Source organism: Leucoraja erinacea, chromosome 8 (genome assembly GCF_028641065.1).
Source record: "Leucoraja erinacea ecotype New England chromosome 8, Leri_hhj_1, whole genome shotgun sequence".
In the NCBI taxonomy this organism is placed as follows: Eukaryota; Metazoa; Chordata; class Chondrichthyes; order Rajiformes; family Rajidae; genus Leucoraja; species Leucoraja erinaceus.
Window position 1 is genome coordinate 10,023,482 of NC_073384.1, and position 26,429 is coordinate 10,049,910.

Genomic DNA, 26,429 nt, shown 5'->3' on the forward strand with positions numbered 1-26,429 from the left:
TGTAGGACAACTTGTTCTATTTGATCTTATTTGATTGTGCACGCCGGGTTGATTGCAAGGGCGGACCACATGAAGGTTGCAATCTTCCACCCCAGAACATCCATTCATCAAATATCTGTAAAATAAACAAGCTAATGCCTGTCCTTGATTGATTCCAGCACCATCTTTCGATAGTCCAGTGTTTCAGTGACAATGTCATGCTTTTTTACCCTGGGTAGCCATTCCCACATCTTCCATTTAACCACATTGCTTTCTGGGATCTCACGAATAGTAATTGATTTTGCAGATCTTGAGGAGGGAGGGAGAGAAAGGGTTTCGACCCGAAACCATATCTGAGGAAGGGTTTCGACCCGAAACGTTGCCTATTTCCTTCGCTCCATGGATGCTGCTGCACCCGCTGAGTTTCTCCAGCATTTTTGTGTACCATGTAAATACAGTCTACCCCATGGCAGACGGGGGAGGTGTTGTACAGTTTGATAGTCACAGGGAAGAAGAACCTGAGAAGCTATGACCATGGCTACATCTATGACAGAAGCTGGAGGCACTGAAATTTAAGAAAATTACATTTAGAAGAAAAAAAAACTACCAGTGACCGATTCTGTTGGATTGCTATAAAAACCTACTTAGTTTACACTACAAACTTTTGGGCATGCTGAGATACTGCTGTTCTTCTTACTCCATTCGGCCTGTGTAACCTCTGGTCCCCACGAGGCTGCTTCATAACTGCTCTGCCCTACAAGCTATTCAGTTCAGGTCTACTCCACCATTCAACCATGGCTGATCCATCTCTCCCTCTTAACCCAATTCTCCTGCCTTTTCCCCATAACCCTTGACACCCGTACTAATTAAGAATCTATCTATGCCTTTAAAATATCAATTGACATGGCCTCCACAGCCTTCTGTGGCAATGAATTCCAGATTCACCACAATCTGACTAAAGAAATTCCTCCTCATCTCCTTCCTAAAGGAAGTCCTTTTATTTTGTGGCTATGACCCCTGGTCCTCGACTCTCCCACACATCCTCTCCATCCAAGCCTCTCACTTGATCTAGTCAGTAGTGCGCAAATAATAATTAAAAACCTCAGCCCATTAATGCTCTCCACCGCTGTCAATTAATTTTGAGTCCAGTATTTATAGACAGATAGAGCTATTGCTGGCTTAATGCCTTGCCTAGACGGGTTAACAAACAACTCCCTGAAAGGCTCTTAATAATAAACCCATAGAAAATGAGACTTCAATCAATGTAAGCATTTAGCCTCGAGATGATGAAGTGCTGCTAAGAAGGGATTCTAACTACTTATACATTTAATACCTCTGGACAGTCGACCTCGAAATCTGTCTGCACACTTGAAAGCAGAGCTCACACCTTACCCATGGTAAAGGAAAGAGCTCCACTAAGCAAATGATTTCAGCCTCAGAATAAAAGAGCCCTTATTGATCTACCTTCAACCTCCCATTTTATCAATGAGTACTGACTGCTCACTGATTAAATCGATCTCTGGGCTGACTAAGGATTCCTGGGACTCTGAATATATGTTCTATTTTATTTTATTTTTTTGATGAACGATTTCATGTTGAAATTGTGACCATTGAAAGTTTATTTTAAATCCCAGGTGGATAACACCTGGTGCGGAATATGGTCCAACTTTGAGAGCTACAGTAGTTTTCCTTAAAGATGTGCATGCTTTATTTTTCCGCTCATTAACTATCCCTGTCTGTTCTGCAGAAGTGGCTGGAGAAAATGGTGGTTGGTGTCTTCTGGAGAAAATGTGCGTGCAGAATTCAGTTTTGAGGTTGTTTCAATTTTGCGGTTGGTCGTAGAAAGACAGGGAAATTGGATGACAAGTTGCTGCATTAAAATATTGGATTTTCGAAAGACGTGTCCAGGCCATTTTAGTAGTACCCTGTACAAAAACTCCCACAAGACCCGCTCTATGAAAACTTTGCAAATAAAGTACAATATAACCTCTTTTTGAATTAATTTGAAGCAGTGCTTTAATTATATTTGCAATATAGACATTCCACTTTAAAAGATCAGTAAGGATTTCAAAGCATTTGTTGATGCATCCCATCATACCATTTTAAATAGTCGAACAGCATGAAAACAGGCCATCAGGCCCAACTCGACCATGCTGACCAAAATTCCCCATCTAACCTAGTCCCATTTGGTCCATATCCCTCAAACTTTCCTATCCATGTACTTGTCCAAAAGGCTTTTAAATGCTGTTCTTGTACCTGCCTCAACTACTTCCTCTGGCAGCTCGTTCCATATACCCTCCACCCCCTAAGTGAAAAAGTTGCCCCGTGTTCCTATTAAATCCTGCCCCTATCGCCATAAACCTATATCTTCCGTTTCTTGATTTCACCTACCCTGGGCAAATGACTGTACATTCGCCCAGTCTATTCCCCTCATAAATAGTATACACCACTTGGTCTCCATGTTGTATTATTTAAAAACAAAACTAAATTGAAAATAATTCAGATACTGCTGTCATTAATTCAAAATGCAGATCAAATGATAAAGGATACAAAGACGCAATCATCTTTATAGTTTTTAATACACTAAAAGATTACACTGCCGCATTTAGTTTACACATTTGCCTTGGATAGTGCACTTAAGGGATCTTAAATCAATATGACATGATCAAGCCCACAGGATAGTGAAACTCCATTTGGTGGCACTAACGTTAAAAAATAATTGCTGACATTGGCAGAAGTTAAAGTCCTGTCCACTCTGGTGCTGCGGACTGGCTGAAATATTGAGGTGCTTGCAAAGATCATGAGCAGAGTTTTGTTACTTCTTGCATGAACAGATCATACCCCTTCATCGCCACCTTTGCTCAGCACCGTTATCCTCTAATCATCTGCTCCCATCACCTTTTGCACACAAGATAGAACCAAAATGCCTTTGTACCTCAGCAGGACAGGCACCATCTTTGGAGTGAAGGAATGGGTGACGTTTCTGGTCGAGATCCTTCTACAGACTGAAGAAGGGTTTTGACCCAAAACCGCACCCATTCCTTTTCTCCAGAGTTGCTTCCTGTCCCACTGAGGTACCTCAGCATGTTTTGTCCATCTTTGATGTAAACCAGCATCTGCAGTTCCTTCCTACACCTTGTGCATGTAGTTCTGCAGCATGAACGGGGTATTTGACTCAGAAACTGGGACTGAAAATTCATTTAAATAAGATTGGCCTACCCTTATTTTCAATAGAAGGCACTTTCAATGACCTCCAAGACCAAGAACCTCCAACCACTGCAACATGATAACCGTAGATCAGAAAATGTTATCAGAAAGAAACCTTTTAATTAAAAAAATATATCGATAGCTTTCAGCACTCTTTAAAAACAAAGGATTACCCAAAATGTATCTTGACTCAAAGGTTTCAAAGGTCTTTTATTGACTCAAGGAAGAAGCCACCAGATACAGAGCTAAAGAAAGGAAAAAAAATAAAACTCAAAATTGAAACTAGGTTAAATGATTGAACATAATTGGGAGCCGTGGATAATTGGGAGTGGGACATGTATGATAGATGAAAGTTAACTGTTAGAAACTTTGATAACTATGAAGGGATATAATTCTGGAGCTATACACAGATATAACCCTCCAATATCACGTCACAGGAGCAGAATTAGGCCATTCGGCCCGTTGCATCTGCTCCGCCATCCAATCATGGCTGATCTATTTTTCCATCTCAACCCCATTCTCCTGCCTTCTTCCCATAACCTTTGACACCCTTACTAATCAAGAACCTGTCATTCTATGCTTTAAAAATACCCTATGACTTGGCCTCCACAGATGTCTGCGACACTGAATTCTACAGATTCACCACCCTATGGCTAAAGGAGCAGAAAGCAAGCAGCACAAGGAAGTATAACTGAGCAAATGCTGACAGGGGGACATAATAAAATTAGGGCATAACATTAAAGAAATTCCATTAAGAATGAGTTTAGAAAGAGAAACCTAGGTAAATATTAAAGGAAAATAGTACAAGGTTTTAAAGCATAAAATAGGTACCTGTAGGAGCATACTTTCTTACGATATTTTTTGTTACAAAATGACAGCGAGGAAATTTATGCTACAAAATTAGGATGGTTACAATAGTAAACTCCTGTGATATGCACGTGTTTTTTTATAGAGATGGTGTAGATTTTGACCATTTTTGTTTCAATACTGTCCTAATAGGTGGGAGAAAAAAAACCTCTCTTACCTTTTTGTTTCCGAGAAAGAGAATGATTGAAAGGTAAGTACTTTAAACTGCTTGTGGGATTCCTATAGTATTGTTCATAACAGGATAAATAATTAAAATCACTCATATTTATACTACATATTGCAAAATATATTATTTTGTTGTTACTATGGATTGATGCTAAATGTGAATTGGTTCTAAAGGGCCTGTCCCACTGTACGAGCGAATTCAAGAGTTCTCCCGAGTTCCCCGATTCGAACTTGGAGAATTATGGTAATAGCCGCTCGTAGGTACTCGGGGCTCTTGAGGACATTTTTCAACATGTTGAAAAATCGTCACGAGTCTTCACGAGCTTACGGCGTTTCCCGAGTACCTGCCGTTAGCGTTACGAGCCACTAAGAGACGTCCTGAGCTCCGACATAACCGCTACGTACTTACCACGAGTTTGATTTTTGTTTTAAACTCGGGAGAGCTCTTGAATTACCTCGTACAGTGGGACAGGCCCTTAAGAGTACATGCATAGGACAAATCTGGAGGGATATAGACCAAACATTGGCAGGTGGAACTAGTGTAGCTGGGACATGTTGGCCTGTGTGGGCAAGTTGGGCCGAAGGGCCTATTTTCACACTGTCTCTCTCTGCGAGTACATTATCTAATTTAAGTCGACTAGGCTAAGACATACCTGTAAATTTATATCACTCTCAGGTGTGACAAAGAAATTACCTTCTGAAGAATGCTCTTGGACCTACAGTATGAAGTAGGTAAGATGGTAATGTCGGTGTTTTATCAATATTTAAAATTAGATGGACAATTTCTAGCAAGCTTATAATGACAAAAAAAACATTGGGTAAATGGAAGTCAAATGTTTGTTTTAACCTGGGGTAATTTGAAATTTTCCCTCAGTGATAGGAAAAGATGGTGTTTGTAAGCTCGGATGCAGAACATACATTCCCATGAAACTTGTTTTCAGAAGATCTCTCCATCAGACTGAAGCCTATTGAGAACATTTTTCATGCTGGATAAGTTAGCATACACGAACTAGGGGAGCAGCACTGTGTAGACTGGCCAATGTGACTGGCTACAATTTTGAATTGCATCCCTCTACACCAGTATTTGTTTACACTGTAAATTATGGATCAAAGTTAAATACAAATTCATAAATGTCTCCTACCACATTTTTTATACTAATACATTCAAAATTACACCACATACACTGTACTGCTTAATCATCGTTCAGTTTGAGCATTTCCAGAGTTTCAGAACATTAGTGCCAATTTGCAAAGTTACAAAGGAGCCTTATGAACATGTTCGATTTATTAAGACCATGTTTTGTATCTTGACATTATTGATAAAAGCATAAATGAACAAACGGCATCACTTCCCCAAAATTACTCATCTATATTACACGGCATTACAGGCACGTGCATTTATACAGGGGCGAGTCTATAATTTAAAATAAAGACACTTGTATTATAAGGCCGTTAGATCTGAGATGCTATGGACATCAAAAAAAAATCGTATTTCCTTCTGTTGACAAAAATCCAAGCATGCCATTTAGCATTGTGCAGGCAAATGAGAATCCAATACTAATTATGTGGTGGGTAAATATAATTACTAATGCCAGGTCTTCCAAACAAAAATTGTGGGACAGTCACAAAAGTAGTATCACCTTATTTTCTCTGAAGGACCTAACAAATCATGGGTAACGGATCTTCTGGTGCCTTTCAAAGCCAATAGTCAGACTAACTAACTACTACAAGTTACTTTATTTTAAAAATCTAAATCCATTACAAGGCAACCCCTGTCACACAGCATCAGAAAAAGTGGAAGCACAAAAGAATTGCAATCTTGAGCCTCAAAGGAGATTGTAAAAGGTATACTGTGCCATTGATGCTCCAGTTCACTGCAGAAGAGTCATAGTCGATGGACAAAACGTCGCAGATAATCAAAATGTGTCCTTACCCAAATTTAGTTAAATAGAATCCATGAGTCTGGGGGCTAATGGAAATAGCATTGCTGATTAATAACTCACATCTGTATATTGGTCACTCCATTTACCGTGTTCTGCAACACTGACAGGTTACTGCTTTGCATCACAGTTAACTGTGAAGAACCTGCTGCTAGGGTGACAGGAAGTCCACTGGGCATTTGTCCACCCCCGGCTGCATGTGTTAGCATGTTATTCATGTGACCAGTCATGGCCAAGCAGGCGGGTACCGAAATGGTAGTCACAATGCTTGTGTTGGTGGCCCCATTCTTCTCCAGTGCCACGTTGTCGAGGACTAGACCTTGTGAACTTGCTGCACCCAACTGCTCGACGTTGGCCAAGGTGTGCAGGTGAGGCTGCACTAAATCTGTTGGGGTGTGAAGCACCGCAAGCTCGTTAAAGGTGACCGCCATGGAGGTTCCTTGAGTCACCATAGTGATGGAAGGCAGATCGGCTGCCCTCCAACCTGATGTACCCGAAGCTTCCTGCTCGTGTCCACCGGAGATGTTTCTGTGGAGTGTTACAGCATTCAGCTCTGTACAAGATGCTGAGCTGTCTTGGGCATCTGTGGGAGAAACCTGCTCGCAATCCACAAATGCGTGGAGGTCTGTTCTTCGAGCGTGTCCCTTCTTTGTGCCCTCGTCCAAAGTGACAAGGAATGACTGCCATCGTGCATTCTTGTCATGGACCTGTGGAGAGTACAAACCCATGTTTCAATTATAGTTAAGATAGACACAAAAAGCTGGAGTAACTGAGTGGGACAGGCAGCATCTCTGGAGAGAAGAAATAGGGGACGTTTCAGATCGAGACCCTTCTTCGGAGAGTGGGCAAATTATAGTTTGTTGGATGGACGAATGGGTTTCAGATGTTTGAATTTCGATCTGTTCACAGGATCCAGAAGCAGAATACACAAGAGGAATGAAGCGTGCAAGTCACCGGGGAAGGTCATGATGTCTTCTGTAGCATTAAGTATCTTAAATTATAATGGCATATCTTGCTTTGATATAAAGTTGATGCAAAATTTAAAAAAAGCATTTTAGATGGACAACAAAATGCTGGAGTAACACAGCGGGGACCGCAGCATCTCTGGAGAGAAGCAATGGGTGACGTTTTGGGTCGAGACCCTTCTTCAGACCTGGAGTAGAGTCTCGACCCGAAAAATATCATCCATTCCTTCTCTCCAGAGATGCTGCCGGTCCGGCTGACTTACTCCTGCATTTTGTGCCTATCTTCAAATGACGTCACGCGCTCCAGACGGCTCTGCGGACGCATGATGATGCGCCCGACCGTCGCGGGTCAGTCACTACCGGCCTGTCGCCTAAATGACGGCCAAGTGGGACAGCCCCTTACCTTACCACATGTGTATTTATAAATAAATCCTTGAATCTTTAGACAGTCATCCTCCAGTTCTTGATTGCTCCATTGATTAGAATAATTTCTTTCTACAAATTGTGCTACAACCTGTGTTCCCTCTGCATCAGCATCGTCTGTAGAAAATTTATATTGGGGAACAAATAGGATTTACGTTTGGTAAACGTTGATATTTGATAATCTTCTGAAAGAGACACAAGATAGATACAAAATGCTGGAGTAACCCAGGTGGTCAGGCAGCATCTCTGTAGAAAAGAAATAGGTGACGTTTCGGATCTTCTGAAGACGTATTCCGTCCCGAAACGTCACCTATTCCTTCTCTCCAGGAATGCTGCCTGACCCGTGGAGTTACTCCATCATTTTGTGTCCATCTTTGGTATAAGCAGCATCTGCAGTGCCAGTCTACACAGAAGCGCATACATCCAGGGATGCTAGAATCCATAGCTAGAATAAAGGGTTTCGGCCCGAAACGTCGCCTATTTTCTTCGCTCCATAGATGCTGCTGCACCCGCTGAGTTTCTCCAGCAATTTTGTGTACCCTAGAATCCATTTTGTTTCTTTAGACCCGTAATGTCACTAGCAAGTATATACATATATCTACAAATAGTGCCTTGTAGAGCATGCATCATATAATTTGGTTACTTACTGAAGCGTGTCTTCTGAGTGTAGATTTATCAGTGAAGGTTCTCCCACATGCACTGCACATAAAAGGTTTCTCTCCCGAATGTATGCGATAATGGCGTTGCAGAGCATTCAACTGTGTGAACTGTTTGCCACACTGATCGCAGCAATAGGGCCTTTCACCTGCAAAAGATACCTTATAATGATCAATCCAACAAATACATTTGGGCCACCAGGTCTTTCAAGAACAGTCCATTTAGTCCTCCTACTTCACTTTTTCTACTACATTGCTTCGCATTTTTTGTGAGTAGTCAAATTTTCTACTCTTTGTCCCCTGTGACCATAATTAATCGGCTATAGATTGTGCAAAAAAAAAAAAAGTGCTGTAAAAACTCAGCAGGCCAGATCGTGCCAGTGGAGAGAAAAGTTCAGGTGATGTTTTGGATTGGAACCCTTTTCATACTGATGGAGAAAAGGAACAAAAGTTGAGATAGGTGAAGGGGAAGTGGTGGGGCAAGAATTGGCAAGTGATAAGTGAATTCAGGGGAGCAGAGATGGGAGGAGATAGTAACCAAGGCAAGAGGTGAAGTAGAGATAAAGGGTGCTAATGTGGAAGATGGGGATAACTAGAGGGTGGCATTGTAGGTGGGGTGGGAAAGAAAATGGGGAACGGAGTGCGGGGAGGGGGTGAGATGAGCAGATGGAAAGGGATTGATTTTGGGGGCTCCGATAAGTTATGAAATCGGGCATGTAACACATATTATTTTACATAATAAATAATAGAAGGAAAAAAAAAGTTCTGGATACAGTTAATCCCTGGTGATAAAGGCGTTTTGCAGTGCGAGGTTCTTCCTCTGGGAAGAAACTCCTTCTCAAATTTATTGTCCGTGTCTCAATTGCATGGCAACGGAGGCGTTTGCCTTACCGTATCGGCTGGAAAAGTCTGTTGCAAAATAATAAAAATAAAGAATAAATAAATCATGATTTTGTTTGCTCTGGAGTTGCACCTGAATGTTGTATAGTTTTAAAAAAAGGGGTGAGTGAAGTTCCCATAGTGCGTTCGGCCCAGAACGCACTATAGTCTCTGCAGAGCCTTCTTGTCCTTGGGTCGGGGCAATTCCCGAACCAGATGGTAATGTTCCCGGACAAGATGCTTTCCACCGCCGCTGCGTAGAAGCACTGGAGGATCCTCGGAGACACTCTGAATTTCCCTAATTGCCTGAGGTGGTAAAGGCGCTGCCTTGCCTTACTCACCAGTGATGAGGCATGTGATGACCATGTCATATCCTCAGAGATGTGGACTCCCAGATATTTAAAACAGTTCACCCTATCCACAGGACCCCCCGTTTATACTCAATGGAGTGGGAGCTACGTAAATCCAAGCTCAGGAGGGGTGAAGTAGAGATAAACGGGTGCTAATGTGGCCAAGATGGGCGATAGCTAGAGGGTGGCATTGTGGGCTCCGGTGATCCCGGAAAGAAAATGGGGAATCGGAGTGCGGGGAGGGGTTGAGATGAGCAGATGGAAAGGGATTGATTTTGGGGGCTCCGATAAGTTATGAAATCGGGCATGTAAAAGCAAGGCATGTCTTTAAATCACTGCTGAATTTAACCAATTGTTCTTGACCATGCACCTATTAAAGATGGGGGTTGGATAAAGACTTCATTCCCGGGAATACTTTAATCAAAGTAAACATTTGCAGTGCAAGGTTCTTAATACATTGAACTTCCTGAACAGGAGACAAAAAGCTGCATGGTACAAATAATCCACAGCTCTCATTACTGAACTTTATCTATTTCTTTGCTCTATACTTTGTAGAACATTGAATTTCTGAGTTATATTGCCACTTGCTTTAATGTAGATGCTCAATTTTATATCTTTATAACATCTGTAGTTGGGGAAATTTGGATATAGTACTTGGCTTATAAGTAAATATAGAAACTAAGCTTGTCTTCAAGGAGAGTGAAGGGCCTGTCCCACTTAGGCGATTTTTTCGGCGACTGTCATAGTCGTAGCAGGCCACCGAAAAAGCGGCGACTGGACTCCCCCCTCACAACATAGTCTACGTCAACCTACCACCTAGTCGACTTCAAGCTACAGCAAGCTACCGACAACTGGTGACCCATTACGACGTCCACTTACAACAACCTACGGCCACTCAGGCAACAACCTACGACAATCAAAGTCAACCTACATCCAACAACCCCGTCGGCGACAACTGAAGACAATTCAGTCGCCGGTACCTGTTGCCGGTTGACGCAGGTACTCGCCAATGGAATTCACCGAAGTCAGCACCCGGGGACAACCTACGACAGCACCTATGACAGGAGAAGACAAGCTACCTCAAGCTCACAGTCGCCGAAAAGTTTTGAACATTTCAAAATCCAGCGGCGACCAGAAAAACGTTACGACTCTTGAGGTGAGTTGAGGAGACGACTCACCACCGTACAGGCGTCACCCCCAATCATGTGGCGGCAGCTTAGTCGCCGAAAAAATTGCCTAAGTGGGACAGGGGCTTGAGCGGTACAACAAAAGTGTTGGCACAAAATCGTATCGCACCTGTATGAACTCGAAGGTGCTGGTGAAGAGAATTTCTCTGTGCAAAGGCTCGAAAGCAGATTCCACATATAAATGGCTTTGATCCGGTGTGAATCCTGTTGTGGTGTTTTAAATACTCCTTTGAAGCAAAACTTTTCCCACATGTTTCACACATAAAGGGTTTTTCACCTGTAAAATAAAGTAAAATCAGTAAAGCTGTGCTCAAGTGTCCATGTATAACGGTGAGGTTAAACGGTATTGACTATAATGTCTCTTGTCCAGGCTTCTCCCTCCCCTGTACTATAATCAGTCTGAAGAAGGGTCACCACCTGAAATGTCACCTATCCATGGTCTCCAGAGATGCTTGCTGCCTGATCTGCTGAGTTACTCCAGCATTGTGTGTTTTTTTCTCCTGACTATACAAAGAACAAAAACAGGCCATTCAGTCTTTTAAGTTTGTGCTATCATTCAATCCAACATCCTAACAACACCACCCCCTACATTTTGGCTTCATATTCCTTTCTATCCCATTGAAGTTGAACAATTATTTTTTAATTCGAAGATCGTGTTATAATCTGCATTATGTGGGAGCGTGTTCCCTGTTTCTATCACACTTTGTTTTGTAGCACTTCCATCTTCTCTCCTGCACGCTTTGACGAATTTCAAATTGAAGTCCTCCTACCAGTGTTAAAGGTTTCTCTTCCCATCATATCCGTTGCTAGTCTTCTATATTCGAGAGAACACGGTTCATATAATTTTCACTCAATCCAATGTTCTTGGTAACGTGGTGCTTTGTACTCCTTTTACCACCACACCTTCTCAACCATGAGATGCAGGAGCAGAATTAAGCCATTCAGCCCTTCGAGTCTGCTCCTCCATTCGATCATGGCTGATAATTGTTGCTTCTGAACCCCATTCTCCTGCCTTCTCCCCATAATCTTTGATGTCTTTACTAATCAAGAACCTATTAAGCTCCGCTTTAAAAATACCCACTGACTTGGCCACACCGCCATCTGTGGAAATGAATTCGACAGATTCACCACCACCTGGCGAAATAAATTCCTCCTCATTTCCATTCAACCTTTTATTCTGAGGCTGTGCCCTCTAGTCCCAGACCCTCCCATTACCAGAAACATCCTCCCCACACCCACTATATCTCAGTCTTTCATTTCAACAAGTACAGATGAGGATCTAATCAGAGGCTTTATACAATTAATATTATTTCTTTATGTTCCTCTTTGTGCAGCAAGGTACATATTCTTAAGTGTCACGAGGAAATGCAAGTGGTTTGTCATTCTAAAATAAAAACACACTACTGTAATATAGGCAAGTAAATCAGCTTTTGTAAAAGAAAGTTAGGTTAATGGTAGTAAACTAACCCATTCAAGTAAATCAACTGAATTGTGAAATGGGCATCATTAGTGGCTCCATTATGGGAAAGCTTGGAGAAAGACAGAGCTGTGTGCAATAGAAATGTCCTTGTATGGTTAACATATTGTAGCATGAGGTGCTTGAGGAGTATAAAGAATGTAAAAAGAATGTTAAGAAAGAAATTAGAAAAGCTAAAAGAAGATGAGGTTGCTTTGGCAAGTAAGGTGAAAGTAAATCCAAAGGGTTTCTACAGCTATATTAATAGCAAAAGGATAACAAGGGATAAAATTGGTCCATTAGAGAGTCAGAGTGGACAGCTATCTGCAGAGCCAAAAGAGATGGGGGAGATATTGAACAATTTATTTTCTTCGGTATTCACCAAGGAGAAGGATATTGAACTATGTGAGGTAAGGGAAACAAGTAGAGTAGCTATGGAAACTATGAGATTCAAAGAAGAGGAAGTACTGACACTTTTGAAAAATATAAAAGTGGATAAGTCTCCAGGCCCTGACAGGATATTCGCTAGGACATTGAGGGAAGTTAGTGTAGAAATAGCAAGGGCTATAACAGAACTATTTCAATTGTCATTAGAAACGGGAATAGTGCCGGAGGATTGGCGTTCTGCGCATGTTGTTCCATTGTTTAAAAATGGTTCTAAGAGTAAACCTACCAATTATAGACCTGTTAGTTTGACGTCAGTGGTGGGCAAATTAATGGAAAGAATACTTAGAGATAATATATATAAGCATCTGGATAAACAGGGTCTGATTAGGAACAGTCAACATGGATTTGTGCCTGGAAGGTCATGTTTGACTAATCTTCTTGCATTTTTTGAAGAGGTTACTCGGGAAATTGATGAGGGTAAAGCAGTGGATGTTGTCTATATGGACTTCAGTAAGGCTTTTGACAAGGTTCCTCATGGAAGGTTGGTTAAGAAGGTTCAATTGTTGGGTATTAATGGTGGAGTAGCAAGATGGATTCAACAGTGGCTGAATGGGAGATGCCAGAGAGTAATGGTGGATGGCTGTTTGTCAGGTTGGAGGACGGTGACTAGTGGGGTGCCACAGGGATCTGTGTTGGGTCCACTGTTGTTTGTCATGTACATCAATGATCTGGATGACGGTGTGGTAAATTGGATTAGTAAGTATGCAGATGATACTAAGATAGGTGGTGTTGTGGATAATGAAGTAGATTTTCAAAGTCTACAGAGAGATTTAGGCCATTTGGAAGAGTGGGCTGAAAGATGGCAGATGGAGTTTAATGCTGATAAGTGTGAGGTGCTACATCTTGGCAGGACAAATCAAAATAGGACGTACATGGTAAATGGTAGTGAGTTGAGGAATGCAGTTGAACAGAGGGATCTAGGAATAACTGTGTACAGTTCCCTGAAGGTGGAATCTCATGTAGATAGGGTGGTAAAGAAAGCTTTTGGTGTGCTGGCCTTTATAAATCAGATCATTGAGTATAGAAGTTGGGATGTAATGTTAAAATTGTACAAGGCATTGGTGAGGCCAATTATGGAGTATGGTGCACAATTTTGGTCGACTAATTATAGGAAGGATGTCAACAAAATAGAGAGAGTACAGAGGAGATTTACTAGAATGTTGCCTGGGTTTCAGCAACTAAGTTACAGAGAAAGGTTGAACAAGTTAGGGCTTTATTCTTTGGAGCGCAGAAGGTTAAGGGGGGACTTGATAGAGGCCTTTAAAATGATGTGAGGGATAGACAGAGTTGACGTGGATAAGCTTTTCCCATTGAGAGTAGGGAAGATTCAAACAAGAGGACATGACTTGAGAATTAAGGGACAGAAGTTTATGGGTAACATGAGGGGGAACTTCTTTACTCAGAGAGTGGTAGCTGTGTGGAATGAGCTTCCAGTGGAAGTGGTGGAGGCAGGTTCGATTTTATAATTTAAAAATAAATTGGATAGGTATATGGACGGGAAAGGAATGGAGGGTTATAATCTGAGTGCAGGTAGATGGGACTAGGGGAGAATAAGTGTTCGGCACGGACTAGAAGGGCCGAGTTGGCCTGTTTCCATGCTGTAATTGTTATACGGTTATACCAGACATGGTAGAGGCATTGGAGAAGGCGCAGAAGTATTTTACCAGGATACTGCTGGGATTAGATGGCATTGCAATGCTGAACTACAATCTACCTCTTCGGTGACCCTCGGAATATCCTTGATTGGACTTTGCTGGCTTTACCTTGCACTAAACATTATCCCATTATCAAGTATCTATACACTGTAAAAGGCTCGATTGCAATCATGTATTGTCTTTCTGCTGACTGGATAGCACGCAACAAAAGCTTTTCACTGTACCTCGGTACACTTGACAATAAACTTTACCTAAAATAAGGGGAGGTTGGATAAATTATCATTCTTCATTACTATTACTCTGTGTTTGCATCAATCTTTCTCTTTCAAACATGTTCCCACTTTTTATGGACTATTTAACTACCGAGTATTTCAAGTAAATTGAAAACGTGGCTTAATCACAATTCTTGATTTAAATCACATTTCAGAATGTACTGGATTTTCACCAAAACCCCAAAAAATCATAAAATAAATGATTACCTGTATGAGATCTCTTGTGATATATCAACATGTGATTCTGTGTGAACCTGGCACCACATTCATCACAGGCAAAAGGCTTTTCGCCAGTATGCACCCTTAAGAGTGCACAAAAGAGAGACATGAATCTTATAAATATTGTCCAAAGTATTCTCAATATTCAAAGATAAAATTCCAAACATTGTACACATCAGACTTCAAATAAATTACATTGAACCTTATATTATAAAATGTCAATAAAACCCAAAATTATGGACATTACTTTAGCTGTTGACACACAACACTGCAGATGCCATAATCAGGAGTGAGAAACACACTACTGAAGGGGCAGGTCAAGCAGCATCTGTGGAGGCAGAACTACGGTCGACATTTCAGTTTGAGACGCAATATCTGGATACTCTCAGTCTGCTGAATTCCTCCAGCATTTTGTTTTCTGCAACGTTTAGGTTTTCTTATTTTTTTATTGTTGAAACTAATATATTGGTAAATCTTTCTGAAGACTGCACTATTTTATAATGAACTAATGTTTTTTGCTTTGAACCTTTCAGTAGAAATGACTAAAGGAAAGTAATTGCGTTGATTTACTTTTTAGTTTAGTTTAGAGATACGGCGTGGAAACAGGCCCTTTTGGCCTACCGGATCTGCGCCGACCAGCGATCCCTGCACATTAACACTGTCCTATAGCCACTAGGGACAATTTGTACATTTACTAAACCAATTAACCTACAAACCTGTATGTCTTTGGAGTTAATGGTTATAAATCACTGAAATGCTAAATCATGTTATGTCTTTGGCCTATTCCTTACCTAATTTTATTAACCAAACAACACAGTCCTAGACCAGCATCTAATAGATTCACTACTAACAATGTTACCTGTTTCTCTACTTCTTTCTACATTTTCTCCTCAGTATCCTGGCCTTTACATTTGACGTTTTAGGAGGCCAATGTTGTTCAAATAATCATGTACATTTCCCGTAGTGGGAGAGTCTAGAATCAGAGGGCACAGTCTCAAAATAAAAGAACTGCAGATGAAGAGGAATTTCTTTATCTAGAGCAGTGCTTCTTAGATTGGTGAATGGTGAATGAAATTATTTTGGGGGTGAATTAGTTAATTTATGTTTTTTGCTCATGTGACAAAATAAATGATATATTAAATTACACACAAGGGAGAATAAGACAGAAATTATCAAAAAAACATTAGAAAATTTAGTCAAGGGTGAATGAAATTTTGTGATAAAGACTCAAGAGTGAATGACATTGAAATAGTTTAAAAAGTACTGGTCTAGAGGGTGGTAAATCTATGGAATTCACTGCCACAGATGGCGGTGGAGACCAAGTCATTTGGAATTTTTAAAGCGGTGAATGATTTTGTTCCTGATTAGTAATCGTGTAATTAGTAAACAGTTACAGGGAGAAGGCAGGAGAATGGGGTTGACAGGGAAAAATAGATCAGCCATGATTGAATGACCAAATACCGCTCCTATGTCTTATGGTCGAATATGTCCATCTGCCCTCCTATTTTTTGTATTCTTCCCTGGAGAAAGCATTAAAGAAACAGTCATCTAACGGTTAGATCATAGATCTACCATTTTGGAATTGCAAAAGGTTGAATTCCAGCATAAAGGTCAAAGTACATCTATTTAATGAATGGATGAAGAAATAAAACCGATAAGCTATTCTATCCTTCCTGCCGGCTCTACCAAGTAGTAAAAGTTCGTAAAATCAAGGTTGAGATCCCGCAACAATCATTGCTGACTGAGTAAGCAACTTAATTTTCTTGCTGAATGCCCAGATCCTTAATTATCCATATGTTCAAACATGTACCAAATCTGTCTTTTAGAAAAAAAACATTTTTTTTCAATCTGAGACACGATGGAAAGTAAAAATAACACAAAACTACAATTTTTAAATATAGACTGTATGATCTGGGCCAAGTCAGTCACATTCACGTAAAGCAAAATATTGCAGGTCAGAAATCTGAAATAAAAACAGAAAATACTTTAATACTCTGGTCAGGTAGAAACTGACGAGAGAGAAAGAAGAGTTCATGCTTCATCAGAAAACCACCATCAAACTGAAATGTTAACTCCATTTGCTTCTCTTAAGATGCTGCCTGACCTGCTGTGTACTTCAACATTTTCTGTATTATAGTGGTCTTGGTTATCATTTGTGCATAGATTAACTTCTAAAAACGACAAACTAGCTTGACGTTCTGCGTTTGAATTAATTTGGTCAACAACAAGTAAAATTATATTGCTGCAATGAGGGCGAGACAGATGGAACGACCTGTCCATTATCTTGGAAGCAAACAACAATTATTCCAATATTGAAGTAACAGATATCATTGAATAATTACTTAAAGACGTTTCTACCTCAAGTGCACCTTCAGTGCAGATGGCTGAGAAAACTTTGCATGGCATACAGTGCATTCGTAAGGTTTGTCTCCAGTGTGTGTCCTTTCATGGAGCCTCAAGGCAGTTTTGGAACTCAGTCCTTTACCACACTGCAAGCATAGATGGCGCTCTCCACCGCCCTCGTGTACTTGGAGGATATGCCGTTTCACGTCCTTTTTCCTTTTAAACTTTTTGCCGCAGATTGTGCACGGGAAGCGACGTTCCTCAACGTGGACATGTCTTTGGTGGCTCTTTAAGTTGCAGCGATTTGCAAAAGTCTGGTTGCAGGTCTCGCAGCGGTATATGATTTCTGGAGTAATACCGTGGTTTTGTTCGATGTGCTTCAAGTAGCTTTTCTCATACTGAAAGTCTTTCTCACATTTGTCGCACTTGAAATTTCCACCCCTTCTCTTCTTCTCATTCTCATCTGGTGTCTTTCTGGTGTCCTCATCCAATTCAAACTCGCTATCGTCACTTTCTGGTTCTTCCTCCTCATCTTCAACATCATCTCCCTCCATCATCTCCTCATCATCTGCCTCCTCAACAACAACCTCTGCTGTTGTTTCCTTCTTGACTTGGTCTTCAATATTTTGATTACCTTCGACCAAGGCCAATTTTACAGATTCTTCTTCCAGGCCTTGTTTAACCTTCTCCTGCTCTTTGAGTTTGCGTGTATATTTCTTTTTGGGAATTTCTAAAAAGACTTTTCGGCCGGCCAGCCTACCGCTAACTCGTTTTGCCTTTACATTCAGCGGTTTCCCCGTTTTCTTGTCCTTTTCCGATTTTTCCCAGCCTTTGGTTCTGGTAGTTGTGGGCACCACATTCAAATCGCTATCATGAACTTTCTCTTCCTTCGAAATATCTTGGCTAGAGGATTCTTCGCAGTTGTGTGCTTTGGAAGGTATTACAGTTGCAGTTTGAGCAGGAGTGGAGACATAATCTCTCAGTTCTTTGGTGTCTTTAAGATCCTCGGCTCCATGGGAATCAGCCAAATTGCCCAGGTCCATCAGAGCAGTCTCAAGTATCTGTGTTTTCACCTGACTGCAGACTTCCGCAAGCTCCTTGCATTTCAACTTCTCCGCAATCTCCTGTATCCTTTGTACCCTCTCGGCTTCAACCTCCACTTTTGCTGTATAGACAAAATCCAGAAAAGAGGCAAAGTCTGCTGTGTAGATATCTTGCAGAGTTACTACAGTAATTTTAGTGTTCACCATTTCATTAAGGAACAGTTCTCTGAAGTAACTGCTGGCTGCAGCCAACACAGCTTTATGAGCAACAAATTCCTCTTTGTTTCCCTGATGTTCTATCTGTACTGTCACGTCACAGAAGTAGCATAAGATGCGGAGTTTGTGCATTTCTTCCAACAGGTTTTTAGGGGCTGCCTTTGACTCCAGTACAACTTGATTGCTTACCATCTTCCTTTATGTTCAACCCCTGTAACAAAAAAGTTACTCTGTCAAACTCGACAATTATGATTTACTACATTCTGAACTTTAGAAGACAGAAGATCAACACGATGAAAACTGATCGCATAAACAACTCTTTTGAAGTCTGGAGTTAAATTACTTAACTGCTAGATATGTAAAAACATTGGAGAATATAATTAGGTTTAAAAATTCAGCATGAAAACAGGCACCTTCTGCCCATTGAGTCCATGCCGACCATTCATTACCTGTTCTCAACCGTTCTATGTTATCCCACATTACCAACTCCCTACATACTGGGGCCAATTTGCCTAAAGACCCGCACGTCTTTGGGATGTGGGAGGAAACTGGAGGAAAGCCACGCAGTCGCAGGGAAAAGGGTAAACTCCATACAGACAACATCCGAGGTCAAGACTGAACCCGGATCTCTGGTGCTGTGAGGCAGCAGCTCCACCGGCTGTGCCACTCTGCTGCCCAATATATATAGTAGTCTAGAGTAATATAAATAATCTATCCAGTCAAAACAAGCATCCGCAGTTCCTTCCCATATGATTGTCTAATCTATTCAATCGCATTTATCAAACCTGCCATTTAAGAAACTAGTCTGGTGAATCTTTGGACCGATTCCCCGACTGCAATCTTTTTTTAAAATGAGGTAAGGAAAATTGTAGATAATACTTCGGCTGGAGTTTTACCGTGGTCTTGTTCAATTAGGCTTGTATTTCAATTGTCAAGCAATAAAGGCCAACCTATAATTTTCAATCCTAATTACACTGGCAACTTGTGCACAAGAACGCCCAAGTTCCTTTGACCAGAAATGTGCCCACCATTGCTGTTTCTTCCTTTGAAGTGGATAACCTCCTATGTTTCACATTGTGCATCACTATATATTGCCCACTCCCCGAGCCTGTGCACATCTCTTTGAAGACAATTTGCATCTTCTTCACAACTCCCCCACCATTCCCATTAATTTTTTGCCACCAGTAAACTTGGAAGTTTTACCTTTAGTTAACGCGCCCAAATTATTATGAATCGTTTGAACTCTATTCACAAAACAGTTTTCCAACTTTCAAAAAGATAAGACACTAAAAGCTGGAGTAACTCAGCGGGACAGGCAGCATCCCTGGAGCATTCTCTCTCTCCCCGCCACGGGTACCATGTAATCCCATGCTATCTGCGCCATGGTCGGATAGTCAGCGACTTAACCGTCTACCCCACCTGTTTTGCCAGGTGAGGAGGGGGCTGTAGATCCCAGCAGGACCAAAAACAAGACCCATCGAAGGGCAGATGAGCTCCTAGCGAGCTAGCTTAAAATGGCCTGTTTCCTTTGTCATCGTTACTTTTTTTGCATATCTTTCATTCATTGTTCTTTATCTCTCCATATCACTGTCTATATCACTTTTTTTCCTTATCCCTAACCAGTCTGAAGAAAGGTCTCGACCCGAAACATCACCCATTCCTTCTCTCCAGAGATGCTGCCTGTCCCGCTGAGTTACTCCAGCTTTTTATACCTATCTTTGGTTTAAACCAGTATCTGCAATTCCTTCTTACACATTCCAACTTGCAAAGTTGGCTCATTTGGAACTGATCAACTTTCAATCCATTCTAAGATGTGCTCTAACCTTATTTCCCAATCTCCTGCTTGGGACATTTTTGAAAGTCTTCTGAAAACCCAAGCATAAGTGCATTGGCTCCCCCTCAACAAACGGCAATAGATTAGTCAAATCTGATTTACCATTCATTAAAGGTAGACACAAAACTCAGCGAGCCAGGCAGCATCGCTGGAGAGAAGGAATGGATGAAGTTTCGGGTCGAGACCCTTCTTCAGAATGATGTCAGGGGAGTGGGTGGTACAGAGATAGAAGACTAGTGGGAGACAGTAGGACTGGTGGGAGAACTGGGAAGGGGGAGAGGGGATGGAGAGAGAGGGAAAACAAGGGCTATTTGAAGTTAGACAAGTCAATGTTAATACCGCTGGGGTGTAAGCTACCCAAGCGGAATATGAGGTGCTGTTCCTCCAATTTGCGCTGGGTCTCACTCTGACAATGGAGGAGGCCCAGGACAGAAAGGTCAGATTGGGAATGGGAGGGGGAGTTAAAGTGCTGAACAACTGGGAGATCTGGCAGGTTCAGGCAGACTGAGTGGAGGTGTTCAGTGAAACGATCGCCGAGCCCTCGCTTGATCTCGCCGATGTAGAGATGTTGACACCTGGAACAGCGGATACAGTAGATGAGGTTTGAGGAGGTGCAAGTGAACCTCTGCCTCACCTGGAAAGACTGTCGGGGTCCTTGAATGTAGTCGAGGGAGGTGTTGGGACAGGTGTTGCATCTCCTGCAGTTGCAGGGGAAAGTATCTGGGGAGGGGGTGGAAAGGGACGAGGGAGGAGTTAACCATGGAGTTGCGGAGGGAACAGTCTCTGCGGAAAGCAGAACGGGGTGGAGATGGAAAGATGTGGCCAGTAGTGGGATCCCGTCGAAGGTGGTGAAAATGTTGGAGGATTATATGTTGTTTACGACGGCTGGTGGGGTGGAAGGTGAGGACCAGGGGGGGACTCTGTCCTTGTTACGAATGGGGGGGAGGGGGAGCAAGAGCGGAACTGCGGGATATCGAGGAGACCCTAGTGAGAGCCTCATCTACAGTATAATGGAAGAGGGGAACCCAAATTTCCCCAAGAATGAGGACATCTCCGATGACCTGGTATAGAAAACCTCATCCTGGGCGCAGATGCGGCATAGACGAAGGAATTGGGAGTAGGGGATAGAGTCTCTACAGGAAGCAGGGTGGGAAGAAGTGTAGTCTATCTTTCATTAATCCATCTTGACTGTGCTCAATTGTATAGTCATTTTGTGACTAAATTGGCATAAACATTTTGTTTTCACAAGTTGATTGTTCCCTATTTTCTCTCACCTTTCTCCAATAATGAGCTTATATTGGCTTCCCTCCAATTTGTAGGGTCAACCTCAAATCCTACAGAATTTTGGAAGGCAAGAACCAGATTATCTTCTGTCTCTCCTTCCTGTGCACCTCTGGCTGATAGTTCATAATCTTTGGATGTAACAGTTTTCAGGCACATTATCTGCTCTAGTAGTATTCCTGTACTAACACTTTTTTTCTGGCATTTCCTCTTTTGTACTGGTTCTTCAAAGTTGGTATTATCCCAAGTGGAACCAAACTTTCAGTAAATGTTAGCGGGCGGCATGGTGGCGCAGCAGTAGAGTAGCAGCCTTACAGCGTCAGAGACCTGGGTTCGATGCGGACTAGGGGTGCTTGTCTGTACGGAGTTTGTACGTTCTCCCTGTGACCTGTGTGAGTTTCCTCCCACATTCCAAAGATATACAGGTTTGTAGGCTAATTGGCTTGGTATAAATGTAAATTGTCCCTAGTGTGTGTAGGATAGTGTTAGTGTGCGGGGATCGCTGGTCAGCGCGGACCTGGAGGGCTGAAGGGCCTGTTTCCATGCTGTATCTCTAAAATAAACTAAAACTGATTCTAGCTTCTGGAATCCTGACATCTGCTTAACAAAGTTGCCTTCCTCTCCTACACAACATGGTTCTCCTTAGCCCACAGGCTGATTCAACATGCAGCTTAATTATTCCACGGATCAGTGGCCTATCCTGTATTGACTCCCTCATCCAAACGTTAAAGGCCTGAAAGCCCAATAAGTCATGTGATCATAAGTGATAGGAGCAAATTAGGCCATTCGGCCTATCAAGCCTACTCCGCCATTAAATCCCTCCCTCCTAACCCCATTCTACTGCCATCTCCTCATAACCTCTGACACCCACTCTGATAAATATATTAACTAATTTTGTGGAAGTGGGAATAGTCAAAATGATTTAAAAAAAACTTACTGTGAGGTTCAGTATGCCAGAATTAAATTTATCACGACTGTCAAGATGATCGCCATTCTGTACTTGAGGTACAACTGCAAAGTAAATGCATGTGTGGTTAAGATTTCAACTAAAAACAGCACAACGTTAACAGATGGCTCAATTAGTAAAACCGACATTCACTCGTTTATGTCCTTCAAGTTCTTACAACGAGGAGAATTTACAGTCTTTACTGGAAAAGCAAACATACTATTTATATGGTAGACAAAAATGCTGGAGAAACTCAGCGGGTGAGGCAGCATCTATGGAGCGAAGGAAATAGGCATGTTTCGGCCCGAAACGTTGCCTGTTTCCTTCGCTCCATAGATGCTGCCTCACCTGCTGAGTTTCTCCCGCATTTTTGTCTACCTTCGATTTTCCAGCATCTGCAGTTCCTTCTTAAAGATCTGCATCCATTCACTGGGAGTAAAACAGCTTGTATTGAATAGGTGGATGGTGGAACATGATCTCTTGAGGTGCATTCTCCTTTCCCCATGTGGAATAAACTTAATAGCATACCACTCTTTAATATAACAGCATACAATCTCACATTGTGTCAGATTCAGATTAATTTACTGTCATACGCACAAGAGTGCGGTGAAATTTTTTGTTTGCACAAAACACATAGAGCACACAGTATACATGACAATGATGGACCCAACAATAAATACAACGACGAATGTAAAACAACAGGAACAGCGAAATTTTGCAAAGACAATACACAGGGGCATCAAGGGACAATTTTAACATCAACTCGATAAATTAAATTAATATGAATCTAATTCTGGTATTTCTCACTTGAACGATTTACACCTCATTTCCATTTCAATACCTTTACTGCTGCTCAAGCACTTACACAGAGTCAAGCAGGAATAAGCAAACACATGCATACATACACACAAACACAATTAGAAAATATGTCCAGCCCTATCCTTTCCACGCCATCTCCGTTGTTTTACAATTGGCAGGCAAGAGTACCGACTGTTGATTTAGTTTAGTTTAGAGATACAGCGTAGAAACAGACCCTTCAGCCCACCAAGACCGTGCCGACCAGCGATCCCCGCACAATAACACCATTCTACACACTAGGGACAATTTACAATTTTATCAAAGCCAATTAACCTACAAACCTATACGTCTTTGGAGTGTGGAAGGAAACCGGAGCATGGAACATACAAACTCTGTGCAGACAGCAGCCGTAGTCAGGATTGAACCCGGGTCTCTGGCGCTGTAAGGCAGCAACTCTACCGCTGCACCACTGTGCTGCCCTTAAAGTGATTTATTGTTAAAAATCTATTTCTGCTACCTTATTACTGACTTTGTTAGAGGGACTTTCACAAAGTCTTATTACTTTCTGCTTGACCCTGGTAGAATTGGAACCCCACAATCCCATGCTCTTCCTGCATCTGCAGTTCCTTCTTGAACACAATCCCATGTAACAGATATTTAGCGGGAGCCGTTACAGGCACACCAACTCTATGGGGAATAGATCCCCACACCGACATTCACACGGTATAGTTTCAGTCTGAAGAAGGGTCTCGACCCAAAACGTCACCCTTTCCTTCTCTCCAGAGATGCTGCCTGTCCCGCTGAGTTACTCCAGCATTTTGTGTCTACCTTCGATTTATACCAGCTTCTGCAGTTCTTTCTTACACGGTTTCATTGATGTTGGTTCTCACTGAATATAAAGTGTCCTCCATAATGTTTGGGACAAAGACCCATCATTTATTTATTTGCCTCTGTACTCCACAATTTGAGATTTGTATTAGAAAAAATCACATGTGGTTAAAGTGCACATTGTCAGATTTTAATATAGGCCATTTTTATACATTTTGGTTTCACCATGTAGAAATTAGAGCAATGTTTATGTGAATGTGTGTGTGTATATGTGAGTGTGAATGTGCGTGTGTTTATTTGTTGGTGTGTATATGTGTGAATGTGTGTGTGTTTATGTTAGTTTGTATATATGAATGTGAATGTGTGTGTGTTTATGTTAGTGTGTATATGTGAATGTGAATGTGTGTGTGTTTATTTGTTGCCCTGTATATGTGAGTGTGAATGTGTGTGTGTTTATGCACGTGTGTATATGTGTGTGTGTTTATTTGTTGGTGTGTATATGTGCATGTGAATGTGCATGTTTATGTTAGTGTGCATATGTGAGTGTGAATGTGTGTGTGTTTTTATGTTGGTGTGTATATGTGAATGGGAATGTGTGTGTGTTTATGTTAGTGTGAATGTGTGTGTGTTTATGCACGTGTGTATGTGAGTGTGAATGTGTGTGTGTTTATTTGTTGGTGTGTATATATGAGTGTGAATGTGTGTGTTTATGTTAGTGTGTATATGTGAGTGTGAATGTGTGTGTTAATAGAAACATAGAAAATAGGTGCAGGAGTAGGCTATTCGGCACTTCGAGCCTGCACCGCCATTCAATATGATCATGGCTGATCATTCAACTCAGTATCCTGTACCTGCCTTCTCTCCACGCCCCCTGATCCCTTTAGCCACAAGGGCCACATCTAACTCCCTCTTAAATATAGCCAATGAACTGGCCTCAACTACCTTCTGTGGCAGAGAATTCCACAGATTCACCACTCTCTGTGTAAAAAATGATTTTCTCATCTCGGTCCTAAAGGACTTCCCTCTTATCCTTAAACTGTGATCCCTTATTCTGGACTTCCCCAACATCGGGAACAATCTTCCCGCATCTAGCCTGTCCAACCCCTTAAGAATTTTGTAAGTTTCTATAAGATTCCCCCCTCAATCTTCTAAATTCTAGTGAGTACAAGCCGAGTCTATCCAGTCTTTCTCCATATGAAAGTCCTGACATCCCAGGAATCAGTCTGGTGAACCTTCTCTGTACTCCCTCTATGGCAAGAATGTCTTTCCTCAGATTAGGAGACCAAAACTGTACGCAATACTCCAGGCGTGGTCTCACCAAGACCCTGTACAACTGCAGTAGAACCTCCCTGCTCCTATACTCCAATCCTTTTGCTATGAATGGTAAATATGTTAGTGCGTATATGTGAGTGTGAATGTGTGTGCGTTTATCTTAGTGTACATATGAGTGTGAATGTGTTTATTTGTTGGTGTGTATATACGAGTATGAATGTGTGTGTGTGTTTATGTCAGTGTGTATATGTGAGTGTGAATGTGTGTTTATGTTAGTGTGTATATGAGTGTGAATGTGTGTGCTTATGTTAGTGTGTATATGTGAGTGTGTATATGTGAGTGTGAATGTATGTGTGTGTTTATATCCGTGTGTATATGTGAGTGTATGTGTGTGAGACAGATTGCACGAGAGACAGAGCCCACCCCATCCAGCCCCCGCCACCACCTGCCCCGCACCTGTCCTCCCCCCCACCCCCCAGTGCCCCCGGCCTCTTCACCCTCCTACCTTCAACCCCCCCCCCCCCCCCCCCCGCAGTAACACGCCGGCCCTCCTCTCCCCAGGCCCTGCCCACCCCCCGAGTGCAGACGCCAACTCACCCGAGTGCGGGGCAGCGCGGGGCCGGTGTGGTGCGGCCTAGGCCGGGAGGGGGAGGGGGAGGGGGAGGGCCGGGTGCGCGAGCTCTCGGTCGCCACCGAGCGGTGGCACGGGTGCTGCGGGAAGGAGGATTACGTCACCACGGCACGGCGTCATGACGGAGCTGGGCGTGCACGCCCCCCTCCCCCCCGTCGGCCCAGCCAACGATCTCTGCTATAAGATCTTTGGGCCCAGCAACCGGCACAAGGCGGGACGCGCAGGCGCAGTTGCCGGCCGCCTGCCCCTTAGCCAGGCTATGCCCCTGCCTTCAGCTCGACCTGTCCAAGATTCTTTCTCTCTCATCAAAAGATGCTGCCTGACCTGGACTTCTGCTGTGTGTTCTAGCCTGTCCAACCCCTTAAGAATTTTTTTCTGCTTTGATAACAGATTTCCTGCAGTCTGCTTTTTTATAATGTCCTTCCTCAGATTTGTCCTTCCTCAGATGCTGCCTGACCTGCTGTGTGTTTCCACCCTTTTCTGCTTTGATAACAGATTTCCTGCAGTCTGCTTTTTTATTTCAGATTTTCAGCATGCGCAGTTTCAGTTTTATTTCCACGTCTTGTTCAG

General features: G+C 42.2%; 1 protein-coding gene across 1 annotated transcript; it reads right to left on the bottom strand.

The window, feature by feature from the left end:
- Positions 1-2,539: 2,539 nt before the first annotated feature.
- gzf1 (GDNF-inducible zinc finger protein 1) lies at positions 2,540-25,886 on the bottom strand. Its single transcript, XM_055638965.1, has 7 exons — positions 25,826-25,886; positions 22,322-22,395; positions 17,026-18,480; positions 14,656-14,750; positions 10,728-10,895; positions 8,194-8,351; positions 2,540-6,865 (listed from the first exon to the last, which is right to left on the bottom strand). Exons 3-7 carry the CDS (start codon positions 18,459-18,461, stop codon positions 6,218-6,220), a joined length of 2,505 nt encoding a protein of 834 aa, XP_055494940.1. The 5' UTR covers positions 18,462-18,480; positions 22,322-22,395; positions 25,826-25,886; the 3' UTR covers positions 2,540-6,217.
- Between the last annotated feature and the right edge of the window lie 543 nt (positions 25,887-26,429).